Source organism: Somniosus microcephalus, chromosome 1, assembly GCF_052327205.1.
Source record: "Somniosus microcephalus isolate GS21.2 chromosome 1, FLI_Smic_1.0, whole genome shotgun sequence".
Lineage (NCBI taxonomy): Eukaryota > Metazoa > Chordata > Chondrichthyes > Squaliformes > Somniosidae > Somniosus > Somniosus microcephalus.
Genome location: NC_140987.1, coordinates 321,167,161 through 321,190,454, shown reverse-complemented (window position 1 = coordinate 321,190,454; position 23,294 = coordinate 321,167,161). Strand labels below are relative to the sequence as shown.

The following is a 23,294-nucleotide window of genomic DNA, read 5'->3' as shown; positions in this document are numbered from 1 at the left end:
CCCGCTGTCTAGACCCACGGTGCCTACGGATCCCGCTGTCTAGACCCACGGTGCCTACGGATCCCGCTGTCTAGACCCACGGTGCCTACGGATCCCGCTGTCTAGACCCACGGTGCCTACGGATCCCGCTGTCTAGACCCACGGTGCCTACGGATCCCGCTGTCTAGACCCACGGTGCCTACGGATCCCGCTGTCTAGACCCACGGTGCCTACGGATCCCGCTGTCTAGACCCACGGTGCCTACGGATCCCGCTGTCTAGACCTACGGTGCCTACGGATCCCGCTGTCTAGACCCACGGTGCCTACGGATCCCGCTGTCTAGTCCCACGGTGCCTACGGATCCCGCTGTCTAGACCCACGGTGCCTACGGATCCCGCTGTCTAGACCCACGGTGCCTACGGATCCCGCTGTCTAGACCCACGGTGCCTACGGATCCCGCTGTCTAGACCCACGGTGCCTACGGATCCCGCTGTCTAGACCCACGGTGCCTACGGATCCCGCTGTCTAGACCCACGGTGCCTACGGATCCCGCTGTCTAGACCCACGGTGCCTACGGATCCCGCTGTCTAGACCCACGGTGCCTACGGATCCCGCTGTCAAGAGCTTCTCCAGATCTTCGCTCAGTTATACAGCCGCTCGATTTGATTTTTGGTGAGGCAATGAATTCATTCGGAAAGGGGAGGCCTGCTGAAATAATATTTGCTAAAGGCTGGGTGTTAATCCCTGGTTTAGAACATCTTGCTCAGAATGCAGTATGAATTTCAGAAGCTGTATTGCTGGCCTCACTCCCTCCCAGTGAGCGCCTTCAAAAATGTACGGCACTATTGGAAGAGGAGCAGGGAGTTCTCCCCGGTGTACGGCACTATTGGAAGAGGAGCAGGGAGTTCTCCCCGGTGTACGGTACTATTGGAAGAGGAGCAGGGGAGTTCTCCCCGGTGTACGGTACTATTGGAAGAGGAGCAGGGAGTTCTCCCCGGTGTACGGTACTATTGGAAGAGGAGCAGGGAGTTCTCCCCGGTGCACGGTACTATTGGAAGAGCAGCAGGGGAGTTCTCCCCGGTGTACGGTACTATTGGAAGAGGAGCAGGGAGTTCTCCCCGGTGTACGGTACTATTGGAAGAGGAGCAGGGGAGTTCTCCCCGGTGTACGGTACTATTGGAAGAGGAGCAGGGGAGTTCTCCCCGGTGTACGGTACTATTGGAAGAGGAGCAGGGAGTTCTCCCCGGTGTACGGTACTATTGGAAGAGGAGCAGGGGAGTTCCCCCCGGTGTACGGTACTATTGGAAGAGGAGCAGGGGAGTTCTCCCCGGTGTACGGCACTATTGGAAGAGGAGCAGGGGAGTTCTCCCCGGTGTACGGTACTATTGGAAGAGGAGCAGGGGAGTTCTCCCCGGTGTACGGTACTATTGGAAGAGGAGCAGGGGAGTTCTCCCCGGTGTACGGCACTATTGGAAGAGGAGCAGGGGAGTTCTCCCCGGTGTACGGTACTATTGGAAGAGGAGCAGGGGAGTTCTCCCCGGTGTACGGTACTATTGGAAGAGGAGCAGGGGAGTTCTCCCCGGTGTACGGTACTATTGGAAGAGGAGCAGGGGAGTTCTCCCCGGTGTACGGTACTATTGGAAGAGGAGCAGGGGAGTTCTCCCCGGTGTACGTTACTATTGGAAGAGGAGCAGGGGAGTTCTCCCCGATGTACGGTACTATTGGAAGAGGAGCAGGGGAGTTCTCCCCGGTGTACGGTACTATTGGAAGAGGAGCAGGGAGTTCTCCCCGGTGTACGGTACTATTGGAAGAGGAGCAGGGGAGTTCTCCCCGGTGTACGGTACTATTGGAAGAGGAGCAGGGGAGTTCTCCCCGGTGTACGTTACTATTGGAAGAGGAGCAGGGGAGTTCTCCCCGATGTACGGTACTATTGGAAGAGGAGCAGGGGAGTTCTCCCCGGTGTACGGTACTATTGGAAGAGGAGCAGGGAGTTCTCCCCGGTGTACGGTACTATTGGAAGAGGAGCAGGGAGTTCTCCCCGGTGTACGGTACTATTGGAAGAGGAGCAGGGGAGTTCTCCCCGGTGTACGGTACTATTGGAAGAGGAGCAGGGGAGTTCTCCCCGGTGTACGGTACTATTGGAAGAGGAGCAGGGAGTTCTCCCCGGTGTACGGTACTATTGGAAGAGGAGCAGGGGAGTTCTCCCCGGTGTACGGTACTATTGGAAGAGGAGCAGGGGAGTTCTCCCCGGTGTACGGTACTATTGGAAGAGGAGCAGGGAGTTCTCCCCGGTGTACGGTACTATTGGAAGAGGAGCAGGGGAGTTCTCCCCGGTGTACGGTACTATTGGAAGAGGAGCAGGGAGTTCTCCCCGGTGTACGGTACTATTGGAAGAGGAGCAGGGGAGTTCTCCCGGTGTCCTGGCCAACATTTACCCCTCAACCAACACCACTAAAACAGATGGTCTGATTTATCTCCTCACTGTTTATGGGAGCTTGCTGTGCGCAAATTGGCCAGCGCGTTTCCTACATTACGCCAGTGATCACACTTCAGAAGTACTTCATTGGCTGTGACGCACCTTGGGATGTCCCAAGGTCGCAAAAGGCGCTGTATAAATTCAAGCTTGTCTGTTTATCTGCTATATCATGGCCTAGTGAACCAGGAAGGTTTGGTGCAGTTAATAGGCCAGAATTGTACACCATTGTGAATCTCTCACCACCTCGCTCCCTCATTCCACGGTAATCACAGCGAGATGTAGGCTAAACTCGCTCCATTTGTATTTCTTGTTTCAGCGAAAGGACAGAAGCAGGGCTCAAAGAGCAAAGAGGATGCCCCTCACGAGTTAGAGAGTCAGTGCATTCTGAGGCTGCCGTCGGTAAGTGGTTCCCATTCTCTTCAGTGAATGAAGTTCGGGTTCATGTATCGGGGCTTGGAGTGTAAATTCAGATTTCAAATAAGCTTTTATTGGCCTGAATAGAAAGCAAAAAAAAATACTGCGGGCGTTGGAAATCTGAAACAAAAAACGAAAATGCTGGAATCATAGAATCTGACAGCACAGGAGGAGGCCATTCGGCCCATCCTGCCTGTGCCGGCTCTTTAAAAAGCTATCCAATTAGTCCCACTCCCCTGCTCTTTCTCTATAGACCTGCAAATTTATCCCACTCCCTTTTGAAAGTCACTCTTGAATCTGCTTCCATCGCCCTTTCAGCCAGTGCATTCCAGATCATAACTTGTTGAGTAAATCAAAAAATCTCCTTTTCAAAAGGCCTTCAATAAGGTACCACACTGTAGGCTCATGACAGAGGTTAGGGCAGCTGGAGTTAGGGGACAAACAGCTGAATGGATAGCAAATTGGCTAAACAATAGAAAGCAGAGAGTAGGGGTAAAAGGTAGTTATTCAGATTAGAGCAAGGCAGCAAGCGGTTTTCCACAAGCATCAGTGCTGGGACCACTTACTCATAATTTACATTAATGATTTGGACTTAGAAACAATTAACTCAATAATCAAAATTTGCAGATGATATCAAACTGTGGGGTATAGCTAACACTGAGGAAGAATGCAACATAATGCAAGAAGATAGTGAAAGAGGAGTTAGTTGAGATACTGGATGGTATAAAAATTGATAAAGAGGAGGTACTAGTAAGGCTGGCTGTGCTTAAAGTAGATAAGTCACCAGGACCGGATGGGATGCATCCTAGGATGCTGAGGGAAGTAAAGGTAGAAATTGCGGAGGTTCTGGCCATAATCTTCCTTAGATACGGGGGTGGTGCCAGAGGACTGGAGAATTGCAAATGTTCAAAAAAGGGCGTAAGGATAAACCCAGCAACTATAGTCCTGTCAGTTTAATCTCGGTAGTGAGGAAGCTTTTAGAAGCAATAATCCGGGAAAAAATTAACAATCACTTGGACAAGTGTGGATTAATTAAGGAAAGCCAGCATGGATTTGTTAAAGGCAAATCGTGTTTAACTAAATTGACCGAGTTTTTTGATGAGGTAACAGAGAGGGTTGATGAGGGCAATGCGATTGATGTGGTGTATATGGACTTCCAAAAGACGTTTGATAAAGTGCCACATAATAGGCTTGCCAGCAAAGTTGAAGCCCATGGAATAAAAGGGACAGTGGCAGCATGGGTATGAAATTGGCTCAGTGACAGGAAACAGACAGTAGTGGTGAGCGGTTGTTTTTCATACTGGAGGAAGGTACACAGTTCCCCAGGGGTCGGTACTCGGACCACTGGTTTTCTTGATATATATTAATGATTTAAACTTGGGTGTACAAGGTACAATTTCAAAATTTGCAGATGACACAAAACTTGGAAGTTTAGTGAACAGTGATGAGGATAGTGATAGACTTCAAGAGGACATAGACAGGCTGGTGGAATGGGCGGACACGTGGCAGATTAAATTTAACGCAGAAAAGTGAGACGTACATTTTGGTAGGAAGAACGAGGAGAGGCAATATAAACTACAGGGTACAATCCTAAAGGGGGTGCATGAACAGAGAGACCTGGGGATATATGTGCACAAATCGTTGAAGGTGGCAGGGCAGGTTGAGAAAGTGGTTAAAAAACTTACAGGATCCTGGGCTTCATAAATAAATAGAGGCATAGAGTACAAAAGCAAGGAAGTTATGATGAACCTTTATAAAACACTGGTTTGGCCAGTATTGTGTCCAATTCTGGGCACCGCACCTTCGGAAGGATGTAAAGGCCTTCGAGAGGGTGCAGAAAAGATTTACAAGAATGATTCCAGGGATGAGGGACTTCAGTTACGTGGATAGACTGGAGAAGCTGGGGTTGTTCTCCTTAGAGCAGAGAAGTTTGAGAGGAGATTTGATAGAGCTGTTCAAAATCATGAGGGGTCTGGACAGAGTAGATAGAGAGAGACTGTTCCCATTGGTGGAAGGGCAGAAGAACCAAAGGCGACATGAGGAAAAACTTTTTTACTCAGCGAGTGGTTAGGATCTGGAATGCACTGCCTGAAAGGGTGGTGGAGGCAGACTCAGTTGTGGCTTTCAAAAGGATAAGTACCTGAAGGAAAAAAAATTGCAGGACCACGGGGAAAGGGCGGTGGAGTGGGACTAGCTGAGCGTGCTCTTGCAGAGAGCTGGCACGGGCTCGACAGGCCAAATGGCCTCCTGCACTGTAACCATTCTATGATTCTATATTAAAAAAAACTTGCAGACTGGGCAGTTAAGTGGCAAATGAACTTTAACATAGATAAATGTGTGGTGATGCACTTTGGTAGGAAAATAGAAGCATCACCTACACTTTAGAAAATAAGAAACTGAATGGGGTTGAAGTGGAAAGGGATCTAGGGATACAGGTGAACAAATCACTAAAAGCAGCATTGCAGGTCAGCAAAGCAATGAAAAATGTTAACAAAGCACTGGGATTTATTTCTAGGGGTATAGAATTTAAAAGTAGTGAAGTTATGTTCAACTTGTATAGGACCCTTGTGAGGCTGCACTTAGAGTGCTGTGCACAGTTCAGGTCTCCATACTATAAAAAGGACACAGAAGCACCGGAGAAAGTACAAAAAAGAGTTACAAGGATAGTACCAGAACTGAGATTCCAGCTATCGGAAAAGATTGAACAGGTTGGGGCTTTGTTCTTTAGTAAAGAGAAGACTATGAGGTGACCTGATAGAGGTCTTCGAAATGATGAATGGGTTGGACAGGATCGATATGGAGAGAATGTTTCCGCTTGTGGGAGAATCTAAAACTAGGGGCCATCAATACAAGATAGTTACTAATAAATCCAACAGGGAAATGAGGAGAAATGTCTTTACTCAGAGAGTGGTTAGAATGTGGAACTCGCTACCACAGGAAGTGGTTGAGGCAGATAACTTGGGATGCTTTCAAAAGGAAACGAGATGAGTGCAGGAGAGAAAAGGGAATAGAAAGATATGCTGAAAGGCTGAGATGAGGCAGATGGAATGGGAGGAGACTCGTGTGGAACATTAACCCCAGCACTACTAGTTGGGCTGAATGCACTGTTTCTATGCTGTATATTCTATGTAGTTCTATGTAATGGTTGGGGAATGTAATGGCAACAGATTGATCGATAGTTATATAGGAATGGGCAGTGTGAGAGATTGAGGTAACTACAGACAGCAAGCACCAACTGTGCCTGTAACCCCCACACAGTCAGCTCCTGATCCCAGTTGTGCTGCTGTAGAATCTCGGGCACTTCTTACAGGAAGAGGGATAAAAGCTATGGGGGCAGCAGCTCTATTGAACAATTCTGTTTTCATGGAACATAGGAACAGGAATGGGCCATTTAGCCCGTCGAGCCTGTTCCGCCATTCAATGAAATCATGGCTGATCTGTATCTTCACTCCATTTGCCCACCTTGGTTCCATAACCCGGAATACCCTTGCTGAACAAAAATCTATCAATCTCAGTTTTCAAATGTTCAATTGACCCCCAACCTCAACAGCTTTTTGGAGGAGAGAGCTCCAGATTTCCACTACCCTCTGTGTGAAGAAGTGCTTCCTGACATCACCCCTGAACGGCCTGGCTCTAATTTTAAGGTCCTGCCCCCTTGTTCTGGACTCGCCCACTAGAGGAAATAGTTTCTCTCTCTACCCTATCAACTCCTTTAATCATCTTAAACACCTCGATCAGATCACCTCTTAATGTTCGATACTCAAGGGAATACAAGCCCAGTCTGTGCAACCTGTCCTCATAATTTAACCCTTTCTGTCCCGGTATTATTCTGGTGAATCTGCGCTGCTCCCCCTCCAAGGTCAATCTATCCTTCCTGAGGTGTGGGGCCCAGAACTGAGCACAGTGTCCAGATACGGTCTGACCAGAGCTCGGTACACCTGAAGCATAACTTCACCCCTTTGTATTCCAGCCCCTCGAGATAAAGGCCAACACTCCATTAGATTGTTTAATTTATTTTTTGTACCTGTGCACTTGCTTTTAGTGATTTCTGTGCTTGGACCCCTAAATCTCTCGGCTCCTCCACAGTTCCCAGCTTCTCACCATTTAGAGAATACTCTGATTTATCTTTCTTAGGCCCAAAGTGGGTGACCTCACACTTCCCACATTGAACTCCATCTGCCAGTTTTGCCCACTCACTATCTGTCGATGTCACTCTGCAACTTTCTGCTCCCACCTACACTTTACTGTGCCACCTAACTTAGTGTCGTCAGCACACTTGGATACACGGCTCTCTGCTCCTTCATCTAATCATTTATAAATCTAATGAAAAGCTGAGGCCCCAGTACAGATCCCTGGAGGACACCACGAGTCACATCCTGCCAATTTAAGCACATGCCCATTATCCCTACTCTGTCTCCTACTTCCTAACCATTCCATGCCCTCTGATTTTTGTTGACAGTCTGACTGGTGAGGGGGATATGTGGAAGGGCCATGTGTCTGGGTGAATGAGGGAGTGAGTAATGCCCTGTAGATTTTCCAGTCCGTGTTGTTTCTCCGCAGGAACAAGCAGCCATTGTGCGGAGAGCTGTGCAGTCTGGGAACATCAACCTCCGGGACCGCCTGACCATCGAGCTGCACCGTAAGTGTTTCGGCTGAATGCGTTCGCAATACAAGGTGGCTTTCTGAGTGAATAGAAACATAGAAGATAGGAGCAGGAGTAGGCCATTCGGCCCTTTGAGCCTGCTCCGCCATTCAATGAGATCATGGCTGATCATCCAAATTCAGTACCCTGTCCCTGCCTTCTCCCCATATCCCTTGATCCCTTTAGCCTCAAGAAATCTATCCAACTCTTTCTTGAATATATTTAATGAACTGGCCATAATCACTCGCCATAATTCCCCTTCCCATCAGGCTGCGCCATTTAAGGCCGGCTCCGTCAATCTCGGCAAAGCTGTGTTTTACTTGCAGTTTGGCTTCTCCGGTTTTGCCAGTTCCACCAGTGTTGGCTGTGTGTTAGTACTTCCGTCCCCCAGCGTGTGAGCCCTGGACAGTGACTGTCAATGGGCTATTTGACTGCAGAGGACTTCACAGCCTAGCATGACCCGATGTTCACGCAGTTGCAGATTCCAGCAGGGCTGCTGGTTCGTGATCCAAGGTGGGAGCTCTGGCTGAGGCTGCATTGTCCCATTGCCAATTGTAGCTACTCTGGCTCAGATCGGCTAACTCGACGCAGCCCAGGACTTCCTGCTTGGCTGCACCACAGATTAAAGACCCTACTCGCAGACCCTTCAATAACCCTGTCTGTCAAAAATATATCCGTCAACCTCTTAAAATCTATGACCTCTGCCTCCACTCCCTCCCCTGGGTTGGCTATTTTACCATCCACTGTGTAAAGAAATTAGTGTCAGAAATTTCCCTGCCGGTCTCCTAATTGGCAGGAACCCCAGATAGGTGCGTAACTGGAATTTCCGCCGAGCTTGTGCCAAAGTTACTGCGGCCGATCGAGAGAGTTCCCCGGTGAAATTCTCGGCGTATATCTTAATCATGCATTTACTGTATCATCTAAATTTGAATCTGTGCCCCAGTGTCTTAGTGCTTCATAGGATCATAGAACTTCAGCACGGGTGAAGATGCTGATCATCTTCCAACATTCGATGGAATCTGGAACAGTACCCATTGATTGGAGGGTAGCTAATGTTTACCCCATTATTCAAAAAAGGTGGTAGAGAGAAAACGGGGAATTACAGACTGGTAAGCCTGACATCGGTAGTGGGGAAAATGCTAGAGTCCATTATAAAAGATGTAATAGCAGAGCACTTTGAAAACAGTGACAGGATCGGACAAAGTCATGGATTTACAAAAGGTAAATCGTGCTTGACTACTGGAATTTTTTGAGGATGTAACTGGTAAAATAGATAAGGGAGAACCAGTGGATGTGGTGTATTTGGACTTTCAGAAGGCTTTCGATAAGGTCCCGCATAAGAGATTAGCGTGTAAAGTTAAGGCACATGGGATTGGGGGCAAGGTATTGACTTGGATAGAGAACTGGTTGGCAGACAGAAAGCAAAGAGTTGGAATAAACAGGTCTTTTTCCGAGTGGCAGGCAGTGACTAGTGGGGTACAGCAGGGATCGGTCCTTGGACCCCAGCTATTCACAATATATATTAATGATCTAGACACGGGAACTAGATGTAATATCTCCAAATTTGCAGATGACACAAAGCTGGGTGGGCGTGTGTGCTGTGAGGAGGATGCCGAGAAACTCCAGTATGATTTGGACAGGTTGGGTGATTGGGCAAAAGCATGGCAGATGCAATATAACGTGGATAAATGTGAGGTTATCCACTTTGGTGGCAAAAACAGGAAGGCAGATTATTATCTGAATGGCAATAGATTGGGAGAAGGGGAAGTGCAACGAGACCTGGGTGTCCTTGTGCACCAGTCGCTGAAGGTAAGCATGCAGGTGCAGTAGGCGGTTAAGAAGGCAAATGGTATGTTGGCCTTCGTAGCGAGAGGGTTTGAGTACAGGAACAAGGATGCCTTGCTGCAGTTATACAGGGCCTTGGTGAGACCACATCTTGAGTATTGTGTGTAGTTTTGGTCGCCTTACCTGAGGAAGGATGTTCTTGCCATGGAAGGAGTTCAGTGAAGATTCACCAGGCTGATACCTGGGATGGCAGGAATGACGTATGAGAAGAGATTGGGTCGATTGGGCTTGTACTCGCTGGAGTTTAGAAGAATGAGAGGGGATCTCATTGAAACTTATAAAATTCTGACAGGACTGGACAGACTAGAAGTAGGAAGGATGTTCCCGATGGTCGGGGAGTCCAGAACCAGGGGTCACAGTCTAAGGATAAGGGGTAGGCCACTTAGGACAGAAATGAGGAGGAATTTCTTCACCCAGAGTGTGGTGAACCTGTGGAATTCTCTACCACAGAAGGCAGTAGAGGCCAATACATTAAATATATTCACGAAGGAGTTGGATATATTTCTTAAGGCTCAAGGGGTATGGGGAGAAAGCAGGGACCGGGTACTGAATTTGGATGATCAGCCATGATCGCATTGAATGGCGGAGCAGGCTCGAGGGGCCGAATGGCCTACTCCTGCTCCTATCTTCTATGTTTCTATGGCCCCTCGCGCCAGTGCTAGCTCTCCAGCTGGGGCTGGCAACTCGAAATCTTACGCGTACATCCGAAAATGGCGACTGGAGAAGGCCAGCTGGTCGATCGAGGCTGCCCCACACCTAGCGATGCCTGGAGCTTCGAGGTTAGACACCACCCTACCCACCAGCCAGCAGTGTGAGCCCCTGGGAGAGGGGGGAAAATGGATTAAAAACCCAATAAGGGCCATAAAACTGGGAAATTCCTCTCCGCGCCCCTTAGGCAATCGAAAACTAATCCTGGAGACCACATTGACCATGCTTATATTACCAGGTTTTTCACCAACTTTTTATGAGACGTGATCTCCGCCCAGCCAGGAACTGGTCCCGCTTCCTCTGGAGGTTTGCAGAGTCTGCATTCGCCGCACGAGCCAGCAACTTGTTCCAGGCATCCACTATCCTCTGGGGGGGAGGAAAGATCCCAGCATCCGACGTGACCCTTCCCCTGCATTCTTTTATATTCCTTTCCCAATCCTTATCCAATTCTGTTCTAATCTCCGCCTAAACACCTCCTTGAAGTAAATAACCTGTTCTAATAACCCTTTGTGTTAATATTGAATGTCACTTTGGGATCCACTTTTTATTGCCTTAAAGACCTCGATTGGCTCAGCTCACACTTGGTGGAACTACCAGAACCCAGTGGAACCTCATGAAGAGTGGGCGTTTTCAGGAGAGGAAAGTGTAACTGCAGTAACGGAGTTGCACGCGATCTGCTGACTGGGTTTCTATTTCCCTTCCCACAGCGGACGGCCGGCATGGCATTGTGCGCGTGGACAAGCAGCCCTTGGCTTCCAAGCTAGTTGATATGCCGTGTATCGTCGAATCCCTCAAGACTATCGATAAAAAGACTTTTTATAAGACTGCTGATCTGTGTCAGGTTCGTTGAGCCCACTATTTATATGACGATAAAAAGAAAAGTCACGTGCTGAATTCAAAACGGAGTGGTGGCAATGAACAACGGTTCCCTAGCAACTGAGGGAGAAGAGATTGTTTGTTTGCTTCAGATGTGTGGGCCGGGGCCCAGTGTTTATTCCATCGTTTGTTGATCTTATATTGAGGAATATGGCGAGGAGGCGGGGTGCGAGGAGGCGGGGTTGAGGGGTGCGAGGGGGCGGGGTTGAGGGGGGCGAGGGGGCGGGGTTGAGGGGTGCGAGGAGGCGGGGTTGAGGGGTGCGAGGAGGCGGGGTTGAGGGGGCGGGGTTGAGGGGGCGGGGTTGAGGGGGCGGGGTTGAGGGGGCGGGGGCGGGGTCGAGGGGGCGAGGAGGCGGGTTCGAGGAGGCGGGTTCGAGGGGGCGAGGAGGCGGGGTTGAGGGGGGCGAGGAGGCGGGGTTGAGGGGGGCGAGGAGGCGGGGTTGAGGGGGGCGAGGAGGCGGGGTTGAGGGGGGCGAGGTTGAGGGGGGCGGGGTTGAGGGGGCGAGGAGGCGGGGTTGAGGGGGCGAGGAGGCGGGGTTGAGGGAGGCGGGGTTGAGGGGGCGAGGAGGCGGAGGCGGGGCTGAGGGGGGCGGGCGGGGAGGCGGGGCTGAGGGGGGCGAGGAGGGGGGGCGAGCAGGCGGGGCTGAAGGCTGTGTGAGGAACATAAGAATTAGGAGCAGGTGTCGGCCATTTGGCCCCTCGAGCCTGCTCCGCCTTTCAATAAGATCATGGCTGATCTACCTCAACTCTACTTTCCTGCACTATCCCCATATCCCTTGATTCCCTTAGAGTTATACAGCACAGAAAGAGGCCCATCGCGTCCGTGCCGGCCATCAAGCCCTGCCTAATCTAATCCCATTTTCCAGCATTTGGTCCGTAGCCTTGTATGCTATGGCATTTCAAGTGCTCATCCAAATGCTTCTTGAATGTTGTGAGGGTTCCTGCCTCTACCATCCTTTCAGGCAGTGAGTTCCAGATTCCAACCACCCTCTGGGTGAAAAAGTTTTTCCTCAAATCCCCTCTAAACCTCCTGCCTCTTAACTTGAATCTATGCCCCTTGTTATTGACCCCTCTACTGAGGGGAAACGTTCCTTTCTATCTACCCTATCTATGCCCATAATTTTGTACACCTCAATCAGGTCCCCCCTCAGCCTTCTCTGCTCCAAGGAAAACAACCCCAGCCTGTCCAGTCTTTCTTCATAGCTGAAGCACTCCAGCCCAGGTAACATCCTGGTAAATCTCCTCTGCACCCTCTCCAAAGCAATCACATCCTTCCTATAGCGTGGCGACCAGAACTGCACACAGTACTCCAGCTGTGGCCTTACCAGCGTTTTGTACAGCTCCATCATAACCTCCCTGCTCTTATATTCTATGCCTCGGCCAATGAAGGCAAGTGTCCTATATGCCTTTTTAACCACCTTACCCACCTGTTCTGCTGCCTTCAGGGATCTATGTACATGCACACCAAGGTCCCTCTGATCCTCTGTCTTTCCTAGGGTCTTACCATTCATTGTGTATTCCCTTGCCTTGTTAGTCCGTCCAAAATGCATCACCTCACACTTTTCAGGGTTAAATTCCATTTGCCACTGTTCCGCCCATCTGACCAACCCATCTATATCGTCCAGTAGCCTGAGGCTTCCCTCCTCGCTATTTACCACCCCACCAATTCTCGTGTCATCTGTGAACTTACTGATCATACCTTTTACATTCACATCCCAATCATTAATGTAGACCACTGGACACAAGCTTCCAGTCACAAAAACAACCTTCCACCATCACCCTCTGCCTTCTGCCACTAAGCCAGTTTTGGATCCAATGTGCCAAGGCACCCTGGATCCCATGGGCTCTTACCTTCCTGACCAGTCTCCTATGCGGGACTTTATCAAAAGCCTTACTGAAATCCATGTAAACCACATCCACTGCACTACCCTCATCCACACACCTAGTCACTCCCTCGAAAAATTCAATCAAATTGGTCAGACATGATCTTCCCTTGACAAAGCCATGCTGGCTATCCCTAATTAATCCTTGCCTCTCCAAGTGGAGACTAATTCTGTCCCTCAGAATTTTTTCCAATAATTTCCCTACCACTGATGTTAGGCTCACTGGCCTGTAATTCCCTGGTTTATCCCTACTACCTTTCTTGAATAATGGTACTACATTAGCTGTTCTCCAGTCCTCTGGCACATCCCCTGTGGCCAGAGAGGTTCTGAAAATTTGTGTCAGAGCCCCTGCAATCTCCTCCTTTGCCTCACATAGTAGCCTGGGATACATCTCGTCTGGGCCTGGGGATTTATCCACTTTTAAGCCTGCTAAAACCGCTAGTACCTCCTCCCTCTTGATGCTAATATGTTCAAGTATATCACACAGCTTGCCACTTTGGTCCCTAATGGGCCCTACTCTTTCCCTAGTTATCCTCTTGCCCTTAATATACTTATAAAACACCTTAGGATTTTCCTTTATTTTGTTCGCCAGTGTTATTTCATGGCCCCTCCTCGCTCTCCTAATTTCTTTTTTAAGTCTCCCCCTGCACTTTTTATACTCCTAGGGCTTCCTCTGTCTTTAGTCCTTTGTATCTGCCAAAAGCCCCCCTTTTTTTCCTAATCTATTCTCGTATATCCCTTGACATCCAAGGTTCCCTGGGCTTGTTGGTCCCACCCTTGACCTTTACGGGAACATGTTGCCATTGTACTCTCTCAATTTCCTTTCTGAAAGACTCCCATTGCTCCGATGTGGATTTTCCTTCAAGTAGCTGATCCCAGTCCACATTGACCAGATCCTGCCTTATCATATTAAAATCGGCCTTCTCCCAATTTAGAACCTTTATTTCCGGTCCATCCTTGTCCTTTTCCATGACTACCTTAAATCTGTTTTTAAGTTCTGTTAATATATCATCCCTCCTTACAGCAGTAATTGTCTCCTTAATTAATATTGCGACACCCCCTCCTCTTTTTACCCCCCCCCCCCCCTCTGTCTCGCCTGAAGATTCTATACCCCAGAATATTGAGCTGCCGGTCTTGGCCCTCCCTCAACCATGTCTCCGTGATAGCAACAACATCATACTCCCATGTGTTCATCAACAACTCCAGTTCATCCACCTTATTCGTAAGACTCCTTGCATTAAAATAAATGCCATTTAGCCTCGCCCTACTCCCTTGTGACGTTCCATATTTGCTCTGCCTTCCAGTCAGACTTATTTTTTCCTCTATATTTGGCTGTACATCACCCCCTATTATAGCTCCACTCTGTATCCCATCCCCCTGCCAAGTTAGTTTAACCCCCCCGAACAGTGCTAGCAAACCTCCCCGCAAGGATATTTGTCCCGTTCTGGTTCAGGTGCAACCCGACCGACTTGTACAAGTCCCACCTTCCCCAGAAGCAGGCCCAGTGATCCAGGAAACTAAAGCCCTCCCTCCTGCACCAACTTTTTAGCCACGCATTCATCTGCTCTATCCTCCTATTCCTATACTCACTAGCACGTGGCACCGGGAGTAATCCAGAGATTACAACCTTTGAGGTCCTGCTCTTTAGTCTGCTACCTAGCTCCCTAAATTCTTGCTGCAGGACCTCATCACTCTTCCTACCCATGTCATTGGTCCCAATGTGAACCACGACCTCTGACTGTTCACCCTCCCCCTTCAGAATGCCCTGCAGCCGTTCAGTGACATCCTTGACCTTGGCACCAGGGAGGCAACAAACCATCCTGGAGTCACGTCTACGGCCACAGAAACACCTATCTGTTCCCCTTACGATAGAATCCCCTACCACTATTGCTCTCCCACTCTTTTTCCTCCCTTCCTTAATATTCAAAAATCTATCAAACTCTTTCTTGAATATACTCATTGACTGAGCCTCCACAGCCCTCTGGGGTAGAGAATTCCAAAGATTCACCACCCTCTGAGTGAAGAAATTTCTCCTCATCTCCGTCCTAAATGGCCAACCCCTTATTCTGAGACTGTGACCCCTGGTTCTAGACTCCCCAGCCAGAGGAAACATCCTCCCTGCATCTACCCTGTCAAGCCCTGTAAGAATTTTGTATGTTTCAATGAGATCACCTCTCATTCTTCTAAACTCTAGAGAATATAGGCCTAGTCTACTCAATCTCTCCTCATAGGACAAACCCCCCATCCCAGGAGTCAGTCTGGTGAACCTTCGTTGCATTCCCTCTATGGCCAGTATATCCTTCCTTAGGCAAGGAGACCAAAACTGTACACAATACTCCAGGTGTGGTCTCACCAGGGCCCTATATAATTGCAGTAAGACGTCTTTACTCTTATACTTAAATCCTCTTGTAATAAAGGCCAACATACCATTTGCTTTCCTAATTGCTTGCTGTACCTGCATTTTAACTTTCAGTGATTCATTTACAAGGACACCCAGGTCCCTCTGAACACCAACATTTCCCAATTTCTAATACTAATTTCTTTCAATTCCCTTGGTTCTCCACTATTTCTGGGAAGTTTTTTGCGTCTTCCGTGAAGATAGACACAAAGTATTTGTTTAATTTCTCTGCCATTTCCTTATACCCCATTATAATTTCTCCTGTCTCAGCCTGTAAGGGACCCACATTTACTTTCACTAATCTTTTCCTTTTTACATACCTATAGAAGCTTCTACAATCTGTTTTTATGTCTCGCTAGTTTACTCTCATTCTATTTTCCCTTTCTTTATCAATTTCTTGGTCCTCCTTTGCTGAATTTTAAAATCCCCCCAATCCTCAGGCTCTCTACTCTTTTTGGTAACATTATAAGCCTCTTCCTTTGATTTAATACTATGTTTAACTTCTTGTTAGCCACGGTTGGACCACTTTTCCTGTGGGGTTTTTGTGCCTTAAAGGAATATATATTTGTTGTAAATTATGTAATATTTAAATGCTAGCCATTGCTTGTCTACTGTCATACCTTTTAATGTAGTTTCCTAATCTACCTTAGCCAACTTGCCCCTCCTACCTACGTAGTTTGCTTTGTTTAGATTTAAGACTCTAGTTTTGGATTTAACTAAATCACTTTCAAACTCAATATAAAATTCTATCATATTATGGTCACTCTTCCCTAAAGGCCCCTTTACTACAAGGTTATTAATTAACCCTTTCTCGTTGCACAATACTAGATCTAAAATGGCCTGTTCCCTAGTTGGTTCCTCAACATACTGATCTATTGTGGGGGGGAAGCGGGGTTGAGGGCTGTCTGTATATTGGAACAAGTGCTTCAGCTGCATTATCTGCTTTGACTCTGTCACTCTAGATGCTGGTTTGTACAACTGATGGGGAGCTGTACCCTCCACAGGAGGAGCCCATGCCGGTTGATCCCAAAAACAAAAAGAAGGACAAGGACAAGGAAAAGAAATTCCTTTGGAATCACAGCAGTGAGTCTCACAAGTGTCACAGACTGCGGAGCAACAGAAACGTTACTATGGGCCTCCGCACCCCTGGGCTCGGTAGCGAGAAGATTCAGCCAGGTTCCCGCTCCTGACTGCTCTCCGGTGACTCCTAAAGAGAGGGCAGCTGCGTGGATGGCTGGGAAAGGACAGGGTTGAGCTCGACTGTGATGCCTCACATGGTCAAATAGCCTGCCATTGTCTGGACTTGCCCATGAAGAATGGCCACTTGAGGAGAGCCACTCGTAACCTGCCATGAGTTGGGGCCTTCAGGAAAGAAATAGGGAGGGAGAAAAAGGAATGAAAAACTGCCCCAATTAGCATTCCCAATGTCTCCTATGAAAGGAGATGCGTTGCTTTATCCTCCCTGGGATTGGGCAGTGTTAGTGCACTGGGACTTTGTCATTTGTAATGACGGGCTTTGGAAAGTGTCGTATTCTCCAGCTGCGACTGTTATAAGATGAAGAACTGGTTTAACAGAGCTGCGGATGAAGTCTGTTAACTCGGCTATCCATTGCAGTCACCATTACTATACTTGGAAGTGTCTGAAATTTTTGTACTGTCTACACTGGAGCTGATTAAAGGCCCCAAAAGTACAATTCTAGACTCGGCCCTTCCAAAATTGGCTATACCTGCAGAGAATGTGTAACACTGGAAATGAGCTACTGGATCGGACACTTACTGAAAGCGTAGAACCAGAGAGGGTTTACAGCACAGAATGAAGCCGTTCGACCCGTTGAATCTGTGCCAGCTCTTTGCTGGAGTAAGCCCACTGCCTCGCTCTCTCCCCATAGCCCTGTATCAATCCCAAACTAATCCCGCTGCCCCGCTCTCTCCCATAGCCCTGTATCAATCCCAAACTAATCCCGCTGCCCCACGCTCTCCCCATAGCCCTGCATCAATCCCACTCTCTCCCCATAGCCCTGCATCAATCCCACTCTCTCCCCATAGCCCTGCATCAATCCCACTCTCTCCCCATAGCCCTGCATCAATCCCACTCTCTCCCCATAGCCCTGCATCAATTCCACTCTCTCCCCATAGCCCTGCATCAATCCCACTCTCTCCCCATAGACCTGCATCAATCCCACTCTCTCCCCATAGACCTGCATCAATCCCACTCTCTCCCCATAGACCTGCATCAATCCCACTCTCTCCCCATAGCCCTGCATCAATCCCACTCTCTCCCCAAAGCCCTGCATCAATCCCACTCTCTCCCCATAGCCCTGCATCAATCCCACTCTCTCCCCATAGCCCTGCATCAATCCCACTCTCTCCCCATAGCTCTGCATCAATCCCACTCTCTCCCCATAGCCCTGCATCAATCCCACTCTCTCCCCATAGCCCTGCATCAATCCCACTCTCTCCCCATAGCCCTGCATCAATCCCACTCTCTCCCCATAGCCCTGCATCAATCCCACTCTCTCCCCATAGCCGTGCATCAATCTCAAACTAATCCCGCTGCCCCGCTCTCTCCCCATAGCCCCGCATCAGTCCCAAACAAATCCCGCTGCCCCGCTCTCTCCCCATAGCCCTGCATCAGTCCCAAACAAATCCCGCTGCCCCGCTCTCTCCCCATAGCCCTGCATCAATCCAAAACTAATCCCGCTGCCTCACTCTCCCTAGACTTGTACCAATCCCAAAATAAACCCGTGGACCCATTCTCTCCCTCTAGCCCTGTAACTAATTCCAGCTCCTGCTCTCTGCCTGCTGTCCTTGTATTGATGTGTTGTGTAAGCAAAATGTACAGTGGTTGCAGCAAAATGAAGACGAGGGCAGCGTTTAGCAATGATTTTACTGGATTTCGAATACCTAGGATCAGGTGAATCAAATTCGCCACCATTCTGAAATCTCCAGAGAGAGTAGGGCCTCATGCTGTTGGACAAAATGTCCAGTCTGTGTTTCATGGTTGTTGACACATTCTGGTTTTATCCTTGATTTTCAGTCACCTGCCCACTGAAGAATGTCCGCAAAAGGCGGTTCAGGAAAACTGCAAAGAAGAAGGTGAGGGTTTTAGATTGATCTGTCTCTAGAACTTGCAGTACTGTGTACTCTGTATCTAACCCGTGCTGTACCAGCCCCAGGAGTGTTTGATGGGGCAGTGTAGAGGGAGCTTTACTCTGTATCTAACCCGTGCTGTACCTACCCTGGGAGTGTTTGATGGGGCAGTGTAGAGGGAGCTTTACTCTGTATCTAACATGTGCTGTACCTGCCCTGGGAGTGTTTGATGGGGCAGTGTCGAGGGAGCTTTACTCTGTATCTATCCTCGTGCTGTACCTACCCTGGGAGTGTTTGATGGGGCAGTGTAGAGGGAGCTTTACTCTGTATCTAACATGACCTTTTAAAGGGAGCTTTACTGTGTGTCTAATCCATCGTGTTTGGTGCTAAGTCAGGCTCAGCACTGGTTACATTCTGAATACTTGGCTGAGACTGGAATCTAAACTTTTATATTCCCAGCAGTCACAATCCAAAAGTGAAATCTCTTTATATTTGGTTGTTCTGTTCTCAGTACATTGAGTCTCCGGATGTGGAAAAGGAAGTGAAGCGGTTGCTGAGCACAGATGCTGAGGCCGTCTGTGTCCGTATCCTTCCTGTTTAACCGAGGTGTGGGGTTCAGGCAATGGGGTGTGGCAACTCTGGGCAGAAGCCCAGGTGCACTGTTAAGGGAAGACTTGCATTTCTATAGTGCCTTTCACAACCTCAGGACTTCCCAAAGTGCTTCACAGCCAAAGGAATACTTTGGAAGTGCAGTCACGGTTGTAACATGGGAAACGTGGCAACCAATTTATGCACAGCAAGGTCCCGCAAGCAGCAATGCGGTAAATGACCAGAGCATCTGTTTTGCTGATGTTTATTGAGGGATATACAGTAAACTCTTTCGTATCTGGCACCTACGGGACCAGGATGGTGCCGGTTGATGAAAAATTCTGGATAACATGGAGGTAGGCAATTTTTAACTCAAAAAAAAAAAAAAAAAAAAAAAAGAACCACTGACTAACTCGGCCATCGCAGGAAACTCGGACTCGGAAAAACAAGTGCTGGATTGATTCGGCAAGATTACCGGTTATCTATTTTGTCGGTTATTAAAGAATTCCGGATGATTAAGTGCCGTTTAAACAAGAGTTTACTGTATATTGGCCCAGATGCCTGAAGAGGAATGTTGGTACTGAGAACTCCCCTGATCATCTTCGAAATAGTGTCGTGGCATCTTTTACCTTGGTTTTACAACTTATCCTAAAGACGGCACCTCTGACGGTGCAGCACTCACTCAGTAGATTCCTCTTCCGTGGCAGCATTCCTCTTCAGTACCAACATTCCTCTTCAGTGCCATTAATGCAAGTCTTCTTTCACCATTCAGGTTTTGGTTAAGGCAACTTGGGTTAAATCAGTAATTTCATAGCCCTCCAAATAGTGACAGTGGATTCACTACTGACTGTCGCTGGAAGTGTAAATAATTTGATTAATATTCATCATGGAGGAGACACTGCACAAGAGTTAACGGTCAGGAGTCAGTCTTTATCAACTTCCCTCTCATCTTGCAGGCTCTTTTTGTTATTGTATTGAGGAAACTGGGCGAAGGCTCGAAGCCCCACAGTGCATGCACCAGGTTGAAGAGGAGGGGGGGGATGGGGTAAATCAGGAAGGTGCAGTTTTGTGACACCAGCTTCAGTGTTAAAAGCTTGCGGATTATAGGGAAGAAGGGGATGTGAGGCCTTCCGGTTTGGAACTCCTTTAATCAGTGTGTTAGAGTGGGAGACAGTGCAAAGAATCTTGATTTCAACACGTTGGTGATGCAGGGAGGCTGTGTGTGTATACAGTGAGCTCAGGAGAAACAAGGAAGAGATGTTGAGATGAGCACTGACCAGAGTATTTATAAAATGGAAATAAGGATTGTGAGGGAGAGAGGGAGGCTGGACACCAGAGGTGAAGGAGGGATAGCCAATCACTGGAGGTTTTGCGCACATCTTGTGTCCTGGGCTCGGGATATTTTAAAGTGAAATTTGCTTTCCTTCAAAGAGCGCTGAGGTGTTTATTGCCTCACTTAGCAAGGTGAATACAGGGTGTGCACTGAGGAGGTTCAATAATGGACGTGTAAACCCTTCACCAACAGTAACGTGCTCTGTACACTTCAATACTTGAAAAGTCTGTCAGAGTGAATCTCAAAGGACCAGTGTTTCACTGCCCCGTGCTGTTGTGACCAAGGTTCTTTAAAAGCTTTAGCTTCCTCCAGGGTTTGCAGATGAAAGCTGCTGTTTGCCTAATGTCAAGCCCAGGTCCGACATTGTGTTGGCTGCTGTGTTGCGTTCCTTGACTCTGCCCTTGGGCAGGATGGGAAGTTATAGCAGAGGATGAAACAAAGGAAGTAGAGAACCAGGGCTCACTTCCAAACCTCGACAGCTCATCGCCAGGATCATCTGGGCACAAGCAGGGCCACACCTCCGCAGGTACAGTGGGGAACGGGGGGGCGGAGCTCGGTGAGGAAGGGAGGGGGCTCGGTGAGGAGGGAGGGGGCTCGGTGAGGAGGGAGGGGGCTCGGTGAGGAGGGATGATGGCGCTCGGTGAGGAGGGAGGGGGCTCGGTGAGGAGGGAGGGGGCTCGGTGAGGAGGGAGGGGGCTCGGTGAGGGGGGATGATGGCGCTCGGTGAGGAGGGATGATGGCGCTCGGTGAGGAGGGAGGGGGCTCGGTGAGGAGGGATGATGGCGCTCGGTGAGGAGGGAGGGGGCTCGGTGAGGAGGGATGATGGCGCTCGGTGAGGAGGGAGGGCGCTCGGTGAGGAGGGATGATGGCGCTCGGTGAGGAGGGAGGGCGCTCGGTGAGGAGGGATGATGGCGCTCGGTGAGGAGGGAGGGGGCTCGGTGAGGAGGGATGATGGCGCTCGGTGAGGAGGGATGATGGCGCTCGGTGAGGAGGGAGGGGGCTCGGTGAGGAGGGATGATGGCGCTCGGTGAGGAGGGAGGGGGCTCGGTGAGGAGGGAGGGGGCTCGGTGAGGAGGGATGATGGCGCTCGGTGAGGAGGGATGATGGCGCTCGGTGAGGAGGGAGGGGGCTCGGTGAGGAGGGATGATGGCGCTCGGTGAGGAGGGAGGGGGCTCGGTGAGGAGGGAGGGGGCTCGGTGAGGAGGGATGATGGCGCTCGGTGAGGAGAGAGGGGGCTCGGTGAGGAGGGAGGGGACTCGGTGAGGGAGGGGGCTCGGTGAGGAGGGATGATGGCGCTCGGTGAAGGGATGAGCAGAACAACAGGCTGGATATTGCTGTGTGGCTCAGTACCAGGCCCGTGGGTGACTGATGCCCCGAGCAGTGGCGTGTTCTCTGGTGAATCGGGATCGGTTTGGTTTCTCTTACAGTTGAGAGGGACGAGCTGCGGGAGATCTTCAATGACATCAGCAGCAGCAGCGAGGAGGATGAAGATGAAGGCGATCGCCACGACGACGAGGACCTGAACATCATAGACTCGGAGGACGACCTCGCCAGGCGACTGCAGCAGAAACTCGATGAGGCAGACGGGCAAATAGAGCCAAAGGAGGAATCGAACCAAATGGGTAAAGGTAGCGGTCTTTACAGCCGGGACAGAATGGGGTGCCTTCATGGGACAGTCTTTCACCCCCCTCCCCTTCTTTCCCTTCCTCTCCTGTAGGCACTGGCTGCCCTCTGGTGCTTTTCCACTTCTAATATGGGAGCCCAGGCCATGTATGTTCCAGACGTGGGTGACATCATAGTCGCCTCCACACTCGAATCAGTCGCTGGGTAGGCATCTGGAGCCAGTACCCACCCGAGGGGAGCTGAGGCCACTTATACCCTCTCCTTGCTGCAGCTGACCCCCCCCCCCCCACTCCTACCCCCAGCTCCCCCTGGTCCTGCTGGCCTCTGGCGCTCTGTGTTCTGCTGGGCAGTGCCTGGACCCAGTGATCCATCAGGTAGAGCCTAGTTGAGAGTGACCTGTGGAACAGTCTGCCGATGGTGTTCACACAACATAGCACAGGGTTACCTTGCACCACATTAATTTAGCCCCTTAGTTCTGTTTGTCGGTGTTTATTGTGTCTCCGTCTCTGCATCCATGTCACGTCCTCAGTTTTTTCGCCTGTCCTGAACAAATGGGGTTTGCGTTGAAGGGATAATTGTAGGGGGCGGGATTTGATGTCAAGTCTCTTGGCACTCTCTCACAGTGAGCTCACCAGCTCCCTCCTGTTTCCCGGTAGTGGTGGAGTTCCAGTACGAGATCGAGAGCCTGAGGGAGAAGCTGCAGCTGACCCAGGAGAAGAGGAAGCGGCAGGAGGACCTGATAATGAAGGTGGAGAACTTGGCATTGAAGGTGAGTGTTGTGGGGAGAGAGTCAGCACCTTCAGGGGAGAGGGAGAGAGTCAGCACCTTCAGGGGAGGGGGGAAGAGAGTCAGCACCTTCAGGGGAGGAGAGAGAGTCAGCACCTGCAGGGGAGGGGGAGAGAGTCAGCACCTTCAGGGGAGGGGGGAAGAGAGTCAGCACCTTCAGGGGAGGGGGGAAGAGAGTCAGCACCTTCAGGGGAGGGGGGAAGAGAGTCAGCACCTTCAGGGGAGGGGGGAGAGTCAGCACCTTCAGGGAAGGGGGGAGACTGTCAGCACCTTCAGGGAAGGGGGGAGACTGTCAGCACCTTCAGGGGAGGGGGGAGACTGTCAGCACCTTCAGGGGAGGGGGAGAGAGTCAGCACCTTCAGGGGAGGGGGGAGACTGTCAGCACCTACAGGGGAGGCGGGAGAGAGTCAGCACCTTCAGGGGAGGGGGGAGAGAGTCAGCACCTTCAGGGGAGGGGGGAGAGTCAGCACCTTCAGGGAAGGGGGGAGACTGTCAGCACCTTCAGGGGAGGGGGGAGACTGTCAGCACCTTCAGGGGAGGGGGAGAGAGTCAGCACCTTCAGGGGAGGGGGGAGACTGTCAGCACCTACAGGGGAGGCGGGAGAGAGTCAGCACCTTCAGGGGAGGGGGGAGAGAGTCAGCACCTTCAGGGGA

The 23,294-nt window shown here is 50.0% G+C and overlaps 1 protein-coding gene across 2 annotated transcripts in view; it reads left to right on the top strand.

Annotated features, from left to right (window-relative positions):
- taf7 (TAF7 RNA polymerase II, TATA box binding protein (TBP)-associated factor) overlaps positions 1-23,294 on the top strand; it is a 32,769-nt gene that overhangs the window by 2,384 nt on the left and 7,091 nt on the right. Inside the window, exons 3-11 of one of the 2 annotated variants that reach the window (XM_085994167.1) lie at positions 2,772-2,854; positions 7,430-7,508; positions 10,772-10,905; positions 16,184-16,304; positions 18,259-18,317; positions 18,823-18,895; positions 20,642-20,758; positions 21,660-21,860; positions 22,512-22,624. In XM_085994167.1, the coding sequence (XP_085850293.1) occupies positions 2,772-2,854; positions 7,430-7,508; positions 10,772-10,905; positions 16,184-16,304; positions 18,259-18,317; positions 18,823-18,895; positions 20,642-20,758; positions 21,660-21,860; positions 22,512-22,624 (980 nt within the window). The remainder of the gene's footprint in view (positions 1-2,771; positions 2,855-7,429; positions 7,509-10,771; positions 10,906-16,183; positions 16,305-18,258; positions 18,318-18,822; positions 18,896-20,641; positions 20,759-21,659; positions 21,861-22,511; positions 22,625-23,294) is intronic. The other variant, XM_085994176.1, reaches the window with a different exon arrangement.